The sequence below is a fragment of the Balaenoptera musculus genome, chromosome 5 (assembly GCF_009873245.2).
Source record: "Balaenoptera musculus isolate JJ_BM4_2016_0621 chromosome 5, mBalMus1.pri.v3, whole genome shotgun sequence".
Classification (NCBI taxonomy): domain Eukaryota; kingdom Metazoa; phylum Chordata; class Mammalia; order Artiodactyla; family Balaenopteridae; genus Balaenoptera; species Balaenoptera musculus.
Genome location: NC_045789.1, coordinates 8,533,050 through 8,545,673, shown reverse-complemented (window position 1 = coordinate 8,545,673; position 12,624 = coordinate 8,533,050). Strand labels below are relative to the sequence as shown.

The 12,624-nt window shown below is 35.6% G+C and overlaps 1 protein-coding gene across 1 annotated transcript in view; it reads right to left on the bottom strand.

Annotated features, from left to right (window-relative positions):
• Positions 1 to 11,848: 11,848 nt before the first annotated feature.
• NUDT9 (nudix hydrolase 9) overlaps positions 11,849 to 12,624 on the bottom strand; it is a 31,295-nt gene continuing 30,519 nt past the window's right edge. Inside the window, exon 8 of the mRNA XM_036852385.1 lies at positions 11,849 to 12,373. Within this exon, the coding sequence (XP_036708280.1) occupies positions 12,195 to 12,373 (179 nt within the window). The 3' untranslated portion in view covers positions 11,849 to 12,194. The remainder of the gene's footprint in view (positions 12,374 to 12,624) is intronic.

Genomic DNA, 12,624 nt, shown 5'->3' with positions numbered 1-12,624 from the left:
ATCGCTTAAATACGAGATGGCATAGAGATTCTAGATCACACTGCTCTTTGAATTTGTTGCCCAAGGACCATTTGAAGCAAAGGTAATTGAAAAGACACAGTATAATTTGGACTGATTCTATCACACTAGGTAAAAGTATTGTTTTGGATAATTTAATGAATAGGTCCACTTATCAAAGGAAGAAATAAAGCCAAGGGTTTGAATCCAGAAGGAAGAAAAATACAAATAAGAAACATGAAAAAGGGAAAGGGAGATAAGCTGCCTAATTTCAGGCAAAATGAAATAGCCTGAAGATAAATCAGAGTTGAATTTCAAATACATATGTATAAAATAGTTGAAGAGTGACATAAAGGGATATATATGACTTTCTTCAGATGATGGGGACAAGTCTTAAAAGGAATACGATGAAATTGATTTTTCTTCCAATATTCAATTCCAGAGTACAGTGATTTAGTTTGAAACTCCTAAGGTAAGTTAATTTGAATTAAATGTAATTTAAGGCCATATAAAGCTTTGCTTTCAGAATCAGCTGGCCAGTAAAGATCACATTGATTTGCTTCATTGAATTTATTCATACTGTGTTTATTCTCTACCAATCCATTATGCCTTTCAAGATTTTTCCTATATCATTTCCTTCTTGAGAAATTGCAATTGTCAGTAACAGCACCCAGACCATGTGAAGACCTGGTAGATCTCATGGGGGGTAGAAGCTCAAGGTGGATTTACTTGTATATTACATAAGAAATCTCACTTGAGCCAGTGGTGTTATATCTCCGATCCTAAGTATGATACGACATTGGTGTTTGAAGATTTGTGGGTAGAGATCACAAGTTCAAATAACTTCAGGGACCAAAGAGTACAGGTTGAACTGTGAGATTACAAGGAAGAGTAGTAAGTATATGCAATGTTATGAGCCACAGAATGCATGTCTTGTCTAAAGACAGGTGGTTTTTAAAAGAAATATTTGTTTATTTATTCATTTATTTATTTATTTGGCTGCACTGGGCCTTAGTCGTGGCACACGGGATCTTTGTTGCTGCATGCGGGATCTTCACGGCGGCATGTGGAATCTTTTTAGTTGTGGCATGTGGGATCTTTTTTATTTTTCGGTAGTTGTGGCACACGGGATCTTCACTGCAGCATGCAGGATCTTTAGTTGCGGCATGGGAACTCTTAGTTGCGGCATGCATGTGGGATCTAGTTCCCTGATCAGGGATCAAACCCCGGGCCTCATGCATTGGGAGCATGGAGTCTTAACCCCTGGACCACCAGGGAAGCCCCTAAACACTGTTTTTAAAGCACTGATGTAGGTTTACAAAACCTGGATCAAGAGACAGAATTTAGTCTGACCACTATTCAACACCTCTAACTAAACAGTCTATTTATAATGGGAATAAGACTTAGAAAAAACTAAAAATGATCTCCTAACCCTTCAATTCCAGGCTCCTCCTTCAGAATGAAATTTCTTATCCTTGCTGGCCTTTTGATCACTGCCACTGCTCTGCCCACCCCTGTGAGTACTGTTCCTCAGTTTTCCACTCCATTTCCATTCTAGAGACATAGTATTTCCGGGCTAGAAAGCATTACCTTTACCTTTTCAGTTCACAGAAGAGGAAAGTGGACTCCAGGAAAGTTGTAGAACTAGGAATTTACCACTCTTCTTCAGCCCAAGGGTCTTCCCAGCACAAATCCCAGCTCTACATGCTATTTGAAGCTGCATGACCTTCAGTGAGGAACAAACCCATGGCTTCCCAGCCTGTAAAATGAGTTGTAAGAACTACCTCAGAATTGTGCAAGGATGATAAAAATGCATCTAATGCACTTAAAGAGTCCTAACTGGAACATAGGAAGCTCTCGAATAAACTTAGCAATATAGAGCAAGTATTCCACAGTGACCTAAGTCTTAATTAGGCAGTTTGAATTGAGTATCATTTACAATACCCTTACCCCAAACTATCTCATGTTGATTATAGACATGCGTCCCCATCTATACGAATGAGATCTATGAGTTTAAGCTCTGCTTATTATAGTCTGACTAGGTAGGGTACCTAGTAGGCAGGAACACCTGTCCCCTAAACATTTTGTAACAAAGGAGCCTTCAAAGAAGTGAGGGAGCTTTCAAAATCTGTACCTGGGGATACAAACTTTAAATTTACACTTCCATGCTCTCTCCACTTTGAACTGATAAATGCTGAGAATTAAACTGAGGACACTATTGATTTGAAGATGAAGAGGCATGCAATATGTAATTAATCTTACAAAATGTAAAAGAAAAAGAGAAAGCATTCTTTGGAAATAAGTTTAAAGGTAAAAAGTACAAGTTCTAAATCACTGGACAAAATTAATTCCACTTTTCCCTGTTAGACTCAACTGCTTTTTATTCCAGAAGGACAGCCGCATCACTGATGAGTATAATGCTCAATAGTGGCTTGTTTAGAATAAAATCCCTTTGTAGTGAATAATGTATTGCCATATGTTGCTTTACCTTGTTGCTGTTATTGTTTTACAAGCTTGAACAATCTGGAGGAAGTTCCAGTGGTCAGGTAAACTTCTGGTTGTATTTTCAAATGACATGTTCATCATTTTAAAAGTTTTCAAATGTTTGGAATGACTGACATCATGTTTCTTATTATAGAGATTTAACTTTTACGCACCACAAGGACCACTAATTTTTCCTCAGATCCCATTTCTCCCACCTCCACAATTGCCCCTGGTAAGCATGGGTTTGGGGAATCTCAAACTGCAAAAAGTATTTATTAGTTGGATGATGGTTATAACATTTTCCAAGTTTTGACACAGAAATATCAGAGGCCACCAGGCATCACCTATTCACACTACCCTCCCTGCATAGCTTGTGGTGAAGTGTGACAAAGGAGGAGCAACTTTCCCTCTAAAACTTCAGTGACTTCTTCCAATCTCTCTACACTTGCTATCAAAAAGACGTTTACACTGAATTACCCCGACTATAATGAGCTTAGTTACTCTTCATGAAGGGAATGCTAACCTTTTTCTATATTACCTGTTCTTTTTCTTTTTGTAAATAGCCTTGCTGCTTTCTTTTCTCTAAAGTTTTTTCCCCAGCTCTCTCTAGCTTTTTTCCACAGGTCAAACAATATAATTATTTTGCTCGTCTTGTACCCTCTCCAATCTCTCCTAATATCTGAATTCTTATAATATCTTTTTAATAAAGGCCAGAACAATGTTAAAATACATAATAGAGTTACCTTTTTGGTACAGACAGCATTCATTTGGTTAATATTTACTGAGTGTCTGCCAAATAATGGGGTCTACAGTGAGTCCTGGAAAAACAAGAAGTATAAATAAGTTCACAATCTGATGAGGAAGAGAGATTTATAAATGAAAAAACAATGTAATTCGGTAAGTGCTTCTAGACGCAAATACAAAACCAGCTGACTTAGGCTATGTGTCAAAGAGTTCATAACAGAGGAGGGGAAGCCAAGCCAGGTCCTGAGAAGTGGGAGGGGCGTTCCAGGCAGAGCGAACAGCAAGTGCTGAGAAGGACATGGCAACTTGGGGAAAGGATGACCAGGGCAATGAGGCTGCCACACAGGTTGGGACATGTTAAATAAACAGTATTTAGGCAATGATGTTTTGAAAAGTTCATACACATTTTAAAACAGCATCTTGTTTAACTTCTTGTCTATCATCTAAAAGTTTTAAAATATGAACACAATTTTGCATGGTTTTTGTTTTTATATCTAAGTGTAACGAAACACCTTCCTTTGCTTACATTTAATTTCGAACTGTTTACTTCTCAACTTCAAGTCTTTTAGAAACTGTCACTAAAGTTACGGTCCTCAATGGAACATTCTTTCCCTTTAGACACTACATTTCTAAGTTCTTGCATTTATAATTAATTGCTGATTATTTTGGTTCTAGTCAGGGTTAGGTGCGTTGGTTCTTTTCTTTTTCTGAAATCCATAAGATTTGGATTTTGCGTTAATTTGTAAATTAACGCAAAATTCTGGAGTCTTGGTTTATAATTAGAATTTAGGAATTGCTACTAACGTCTTATGCTTAAAATTATGTAAATTTTTGTGGCAATAAAAAGAATCACTAGTATTTGAAACAGAAGCTCCTCCTTCCACCAGATGGCAGAATAGTATTAAAAATCAGGCAAAGATCGCTTACTGTAGAAAAACTGAAGGATTTGCAAGAACTATCGACACATAAGACAGATTCCTAGGCTTTAGGTTTGACTAATTAAGCAAAATAAGCATACTTCTTGAAAGAAAAACATGATTTGAAGTTCACTAGAATCTAATCTCCATCAACTGGAAGGTGAACTCCCTGAGAGCACATAATTGCTCAATAAATACTGATGGATGGAGGGATGGATGGATGGAGGGATGAGTAAATGAATATATGAGAAAAAAAGCTAAAACAAAATGTTCCACCTTATTTTATTCACAATTCACTTTTTTTCTCCTTTTTGTAGATTCCAATTCCTTTTCCATTTCCTAATAATCCAAATCAGGTAATTATACTTAAAGTTTCCTTTAAGAAAGTATTTAAATGAATACAAAACAAAAACTTGAAAATTCTTTAGATTTATTTGGAAAGGAAGCTGATACCAAAAATAATGGTTATTATTCTCCTTTGGGGACAATTAGTGATTGATATTTTGTCTGATTTGAGTCATTTAATGTAAAAATCTCATATAGCCTTGAAACTTGAGACCTGAAACTTTCCTTGATCATGTGGAGGGAACCCAGGAGACCAGTAGAAAAGCATTTGAAGTCAAATAATCTGGGGATGCAAGCTCTGTCATTTAACACTTTGGAGTAATCTTAAACTCCTTTGTGTCTTACTTTCCTTTAGAATTATAAAATAGTGAAAATGAATGATTCATTAAGTCTATTTCACCTCTAAAATTTTTTACTTATATTTGCTATTAATGGGGGGAAAATTCATTCTTACTGTAATGGAATCTGTCCCAGAAGCCTTTGAACTAGATTTAAGGTTATGGTCAAGGTATAAAAGGATTATTTGAATTTTACTTTTGACAGGATTTTAGTGAATGAGGGGAAATTACATAGAACAAGACTGACTCAGTCACAAGCAAAAAAATAAATTGTGTGTAACATAGCATATTAATTCTAAATTTTTAAATGATACTTCGGTTACAATTATAGGAGATGATATTATTAAAGTTTATTTTCATAAAGAAGTGATCCCTGGGAATTCCCTGGCGGTCCAGTGGCTTTCACTGCCGGGCCCGGGTTTGATCCTTGGTCAGGGAACTAAGATCCCGCAAGCCACGTGGTGCAGACAGAAAAAAAAAAAAAAAAGGGATTCCCAAATACAGTCTTTTTTCCAACCTCGTAAGCATGAGTTTAATTATCTTTCCAAGAAGTCCCTGCTACGTTTGGAGTCCACACACACACACACAGAAATGTGGACTCATGTTTCCTGAGATAGATAGTAGGTTTGAAGGGGGTGGGTGGGTACTAAAGGGTGGAGGGGTACTTAAAATATTAGCGAATGTGACTCTTACTGTTTATAAATGCTAAGAATTCTAAAAAGCATGTTTTCATTAATCAAGCTAACAGAAAATATATAACATAGAAAAGATAGATAAAACACTGAGTTACAACTCCTTGATCAATTGATTGTATTTCCTTTTTTCTAGGTCCTGACACTTAATGATCATATAGTGGTAAATACTGCTCTGTTAATCTATAAAGTTTACAAAAATATTACATTTGACACTCCATTTAAGGCGAGCCAGTTCATCAGAAAAATTACTGTATTTATTAGTCCAATTCATTTGGAAACAAAATTAAGAACAGCTGTTAAATTCAAAGCCAAAAAAACTAACTCGATACATGCAAACAGTTCTACATTCATTTATTCAACTCATCCAAACTATAAATTGACAAAACAACCTCTTCTATCATTGATAAGGATGAAGGTGAAGAGTCTTAAAAGACTTAAGAGTTACAGAATAACTTACTTTAGCAGAGATGAAATAGACTAGTTTATTTCTTCACTAATGAAGCACTAGCATAAATGCATAATACATTAAAGATGATCAAATCTAAATCCCAACAGATAATTTTTTTTACTGAACTGCACATAATTCAACTATTTAACAAGGCCCTTTGTTGATATATGTTATTCAGAATATTAGTTTATAAAAACACAGGAGAAATACTTGAAGGGAGTTACAAAAGAGAACACTAAAAATTTCATTTCCCATATACTTTTCACACTTAAACATTTTCTGAAATCAAGATACATCTCATAACAGATGCATTTAACCTAGAATCTCCTTTTTCTTTAAGATTCATCATTAACTAAATGGTGCACTTTACAGTTGATGGTATCTCAGAGACCTGCAGTATTCGTAAAAATGTCAAAAAGTTAGGCCTAAAAAGTTAGGCCTAAACCATTGTGTGCCTGAGGTAAAAATTTTCAGGATTCTTCACTACAGATTATTTAAAGTCAATCAATCACCTTGAAGAATATTTAAGTGTGCCAGAAACTTTAAGGTCAAACTAAATAAGAACCAGAGTCAAAAAAAAAAAAACCTAAGTCAAGTTCAAATAGCTAGTGTTCTTCCCACAATCCACTCTGTTTAAGAGATTCTATAGTCCATTTCCAAATGACAAATTGTAAAAATTCTAGCATCTTTTAATTAGAATGTATTATATATATGAATATGAATAAATATTCTAAAAATGTTTTAGGAAACTACCGTCAATAATTAATTATTGATGATTACAAAATTAGCAAGTTCATCTTTACATCAAAACATGGCTAAAAGAGCCCTGGCCTGTGGTGGGAAAGCCTAGATTGTAAGCTCATCTTTAAAATTAAATTAGCTCTGTGACCTTGGGTATATGTATTCATTTACCTCCAAAGTCTCTTCCAGGGAAAACACTGACTCCTCAGACATATGACTCATTCAAATTACCAAATCTGAATACTTATAAATTTATTTATTTATTATTTTTGGCTGTGTTGGGTCTTCGTTTCTGTGCGAGGGCTTTCTCTAGTTGTGGCAAGTGGGGGCCACTCTTCATCGCGGTGCGCGGGCCTCTCACTATCGCCGCCTCTCTTGTTGCGGAGCACAGGCTCCAGACGCGCAGGCTCGGTAGTTGTGGCTCACGGGCCCAGTTGCTCCGCGGCATGTGGGATCTTCCCAGACCAGGGCTCGAACTCGTGTCCCCTGCATTGGCAGGCAGATTCTCAACCACTGCGCCACCAGGGAAGCCCCTGAATACTTAATACCTATTTACACTTTATTTTTCTGAACTTCATTGAAAGTGCTGTTGGCCACAAGCCACCCAGAAAGGATCCTGACAGAATAACCTATAGAACTGCCATATCTTCACAGCGATGAGAAGTTTCTTCTCCCAGTGATTGTGATTAAACCAAGAAGCAGGAAAACGCACCCTAAAGGAACAAATGCCACCTCAGGGCAATTGTTCTTGCCTGAGAACAAGCAGGACAGTGTTTAGCTTACATATTCTTGCATACGTGCTGGGACGGACAGCTCTACAAATAGAGGGATTCACCTTGTTGACACAGTGGTCAATTCCTTGAGCAAGCTGCCAGTCTCTTAAAACAGGACCACATGAAAGCTATAAAGCAATACTTAACCAGTGAAATTGCTTGTGTAAGTAAACCCTCGAAGCAAAGTCATAGCTGTCCTAAAATTTTGGTTCAAGTATCATTCACAGAGGGAAGTCACATAATTTCAGAAAGATAGCACTTGTATGGAAGTGTTTACAGTGAGTTTCTCAACGATTCACATCAATTTTCTATATTTCAGATATAGTGACTACCGTTACAAGGCAGTTACAAGAAAATATTTCTGTGAATTAAGGGAATTTAAATCTAAATATTGCATATTCATTTAAAAATCTTACCTCATGTAAATAAAACACAAAGCAGTAAAAATGGAATTAATTTTTCAATAAAAACAAAGATTTTCATATAGAAAGTATTTTAGCTTATATATGTACTAAGTTAAAAATAAGCTAAAAGGTAAACCCATTGATATCACTGATCATTGATTTTTCTTCTTTCACAGTTAATCATTTCTCTTTTGAACCAACTTGGGGTAAGTCCACATTAATTTTTAAGCTATTATAAACTACAAATCTACCTAATGGACTGAAGATAGTATCTTATTAATTTTTTTTAATATCTAGGGCTTCTTTGGGGTAGAACTTTTTTGCTATGGTTATATTGATAAAAGCAAGTGACATTTAATCTCAGAAAAGGTAAGAATAATTCTTCTGAACCATAAAACCATATGGCAGAATGGAACCCAAGTGATTTACCCGAATTAAAGCTCATGAGTTATAAACTCGATTTCCTCCAAGATCTTTTTTTTTTTTTTTTCTGGCTGCACCGTGCATCACGTGGGATCTTAGCTCCCTGACCAGGGATCAAACCTGCGCCCCCTGCATTAGAAGCATGGAGTCTTAACCACTGGACCACCAGGGAAGTCCCTCCTCCAAAATCTTTAGATCAGAATTCCTGCAGGTCTAAAAATGTATTCTTTTCATAATGCCCATAGCATCTGACAAAATTTCAGTTTACAGAAATTAGGTTAAGAAATTTCAAAGAGTAAATTTTACCTCAAGCTTACTTTTGTCTTACGGACTATTCATAGCAAACAGTGAGAAAAGCCTGCTGTGAAACTTCCAAATCTAGAAATGCTCTCCTCTCAAGGCAACAAGTCTCCTTAACACAAAAGCATCAGCTCTCTTGATGGAAAGGCTACAAACCTTGAGACTTCTGCTTTGACTCTCACCCAAGTTTGCTTTCATCTAAAATATATACAAAAGAGAGAGAGAGATCAAAAAGGTATATTCCTTTTTAAAATATCTGAATTAATGTCAATTAAAATTATAGACAGTGTGTATTTATTTTAACCTACCTTGAGAGTAGCTGATGAATCAAAATATTCTCAATCCTAATTTTGAGAAAGAAATTGGATTTCACGCAAGTTTTCCTTCTGAAAAGTTTCATTGCCCTCAAGTGCTTATTCTGTGTTTCTTACCAATTCAAATGCTCTTACCAGCCCATCAAGGGTGAAGTGGGAGAAATTAAGCTCTATGTTGCAGAAAAGACAGTTGATGGTTCAATTTCTCAGCATTTAGGTATAAAAGAACCACATTATTTGCTACCTCCCAACATTACATGATTGTACCCATACTAATCCATCAACATTAAATAAACATACTATGGGAGACATGGATGGAGGCAAAGAAAAAATATGGCAAAAATACCTTCATATAGTAACTATAATCTGTATTGTTTATTTTGGCAGAAATAATTCTTACTATGTCAGAAGTTATATACGGTTAGTAAAATCTCCAAATATCTTTTGAGCATTATTATACATTTTTAAATACTTCTATCCTAAGAGTTTAACAGCTTCAGATTGTGCCCATATTGGTAAGTTAGTAATATGATTAAAGGAGGTGTAAACAAGACCAAATTAATTACAAGTGCTTTCTTCAAATGATGTGTTTTGAAATCAATTTATTTATTAAAACTTCACAAATATTTTAGAAAATAACAGCAACCATCATAAGTCCTCATACTGTAAGACAGAGTAGCATTTAGCCTCTAAAAGTGGTTAGAAATTTTAGGTGCCCTCTTTAGCATGTTTAGTACCTTGCTTCTATTTGAGTTGGAAATGCTTTCAAATCTCAAGAACACCTGCAGGCAAGACACACTGATTGCAGCCGCTCATCCTTAGGTTAAGATATTATCAATAAATTGTCTCTGGGCCAAAATTATGTAAACAAGTTCAACAAGGCTAGCCAAATCAGATGTGGCCCTTAAATTTCAAGTCACAAACCATAAACGTATTACTATGGATAACATGAGTATTGCTTAAGTAATATAGAATCTTCCAAACTACAAACTTAAAGTAAGAAATCATAAAAGCTTCATAAACTTAGTAGGGAATACAGCAGACAGAGAATTGGCTCTGGAACCCTGCAGACCAGGATTCAAAATCCAGCTCTGTTGCTTACTGAATAAACCTTGGGGCAACCTTTCTAAATATCATTTTCATCTGTGAAATAGGAATAATACCACCTAACTTCACAGGATTGTTGTGAGGATTAAGTGATACAACGTAGATATTCAATAAATGGTATCTATCAATCACTGTTTCAACTGTCTCTAAAAAAAAAAAACCAAAAATATTCCTTATATCTGAAATATAAGAAAAGTAAATATGAAGGCAATATCACCTAGTGATACAGGAGCAGATATTCCTCCAGAAATGTCTTCAACTAAAATTTTAATCTGTTTTTTTTCTATTATAGATGGTGCTGGATACTTACAGTTAGAAGATTATCTACTTCTACCCTATCTATAGGGTATAGTAGTTTTATCATTTTGCACACTTTGTAAATGTTCCAATGAAAACTACAAAATGACACAAAAAAATTGATTATCTGCGGATCATGTGCTTTAGTCATTCTTTCTTTAAATAAAATTTTCATAACATAATATCTTTACTAATGTCAGGTTAGATGTGTCAAAACTATTAAAACATAAGTAAATGTCATTCTTTAGGCAACTGCTCAAACTTTCTCAGGAGCTTCTGTAAGTAGTTTCAATTTTAGAGAATTCTATTCCATGCCAGGAAGAAGCAATTTCTTCCTACCAAACAGTAAACGTAGAATCAGACTCTTTCATGCTGGGACAAGGTTATCCTACCCCTCACCCAATGAGCAGATCATTCTTGTCAAGTACAAGTCCCTTGTTACGTACCCAAGGACCAGGATTTTATGGATTTCAGAAAATTAATACTGCACATAAACCTTATAACTCTTCCAGAGAGGTTTGAGGCAGCATCCTGAAATCACACATTCTAATGTTTCTCAGCAAAACTTATAGTCACACTAAGGGGAAAAAAGTCTCCTGTCAGTTCAGTGCAAATTTACCCCAAACGAGTTTTGACACTAACTTGGGGTTGGGGGGAGAGAAAACAAAAAACAAAAAACACCTTTTCGATTGATTTACCTCAGCCCTAGTTCTGTCCTCTAGCTACAGAGTAAGCATAATACTCTTTTCAAATATCTGAAGGAAACAACCATGTCTCTAACCCCTAACCCTCCTTTTCTTCAGATGCCCCACTTGTAGTCCAACTGGAAGATGGAATTATGACAGTCCCTGCCTCAGGCTGACAGGAATTAGTATCATGAGACTTTCCCAATGGATATTTTGGCCAGAATGTGATACACATGCGACAAGGCAGTGTTATTTTCCTTCCTCTTCCCTGCTTCCAAGAACACGTGGAACACCAACTCTTTCCTTTCCTCTGGGAATTACAATGTTAATAGTGAGTCTCTCAAAAACCTATGTCAGTCTTTAACAATCTCTTCCTAACAAAAGACACCAAAACTCCCAAAGACCTCCTCTGTCTCTGATTTCAGTTCCTTTCTGAACATCTATTTTTAATTCATTTATGGCACATACAGTTACAGTAGAGTGAAATGCATATAGCAATTGAAATTACTAATTTCCTGCATACATTTTTTTAATTCAGAATTCTTGGAAATGAGAACATGAGCTCTTGTTCGCTGATCTTGACCCTTACCAACTAAGAGTGAATGAAATTTCCTCATAAAACTCACAACTCTAAAGGCAAGAATACATCAGGCTTCCACTTTTGAAAGCAGCTTCAACAAGATCATGTAAAGCAAAATGCAAAGCAAATAATTTAAAGATAAATCAGATTAAACAACGGTGATCGGTGCTCTTTTGAAAGAAGCTTGATGTGACAGGAACATCCTTCAGACCTCAGAAGATCAATGGGGAAAAAAAAAAAGACAAGAACTACATGGAAAGCAGAAGTTATGGCTGAACAGAAATTTACCTTTATTTAGATTCTGATTCTTCAAAGAGCATCAGTTGTTAAATTTGGTTTAAGCCATGCTTAAATAAAATGCATACAAAATATGATTATTTATAGCTCTTTTGACTAGAAAGCAGAAAATTCTGTGTTCTGTTTCACCGTATTTGCTAATTTTATTCTGATGCAAAACCTTCTAAATGCAAATCATTTTGAAAGTGAATAAAATACTTCGCAAGTGATCTACCCTGCCCTTTTTATATATGAGTTCTGTGATGCTGCCCTCTTTTCAGCACATGTCCCTTTGCTGCCATGGGGCTTACACGGAGATTGCGAGCTATAACCCACGGCAGTCGGTTTCAGAGTCCTCACTCCAGTGGGCATCTCGTTTCTCTGCCACAAGTTGGATGAATTGAGAGTGACTAGCGTAAAGCTTGAGTTTATCACTTATGTCCACCCATTTCACTTTTCCAGCATCATCTCCAGCTTCTAAGGTAAGGTTATCCATTATCTCACCTGGTTACCAAAGAAAAAACATCATCAAGAAAAAGTAATTTATTCATTTCTTTTTCAGCATAATTCTGTATCTTCAAGTATTGTTACTATAACAATCTTAAATCATCATTATATTAAGTGGCCAAGTGAATTAAAAGCTAGAATATTCCAAATTTCCCAAATGTCCAAATTTTAAGTGACGGTACCAGTAAGAAAGCTTTTCTCTTTAAAAAGTAAAAATATTACCCTTAAAAAAAAAGAGAGAGTTCACA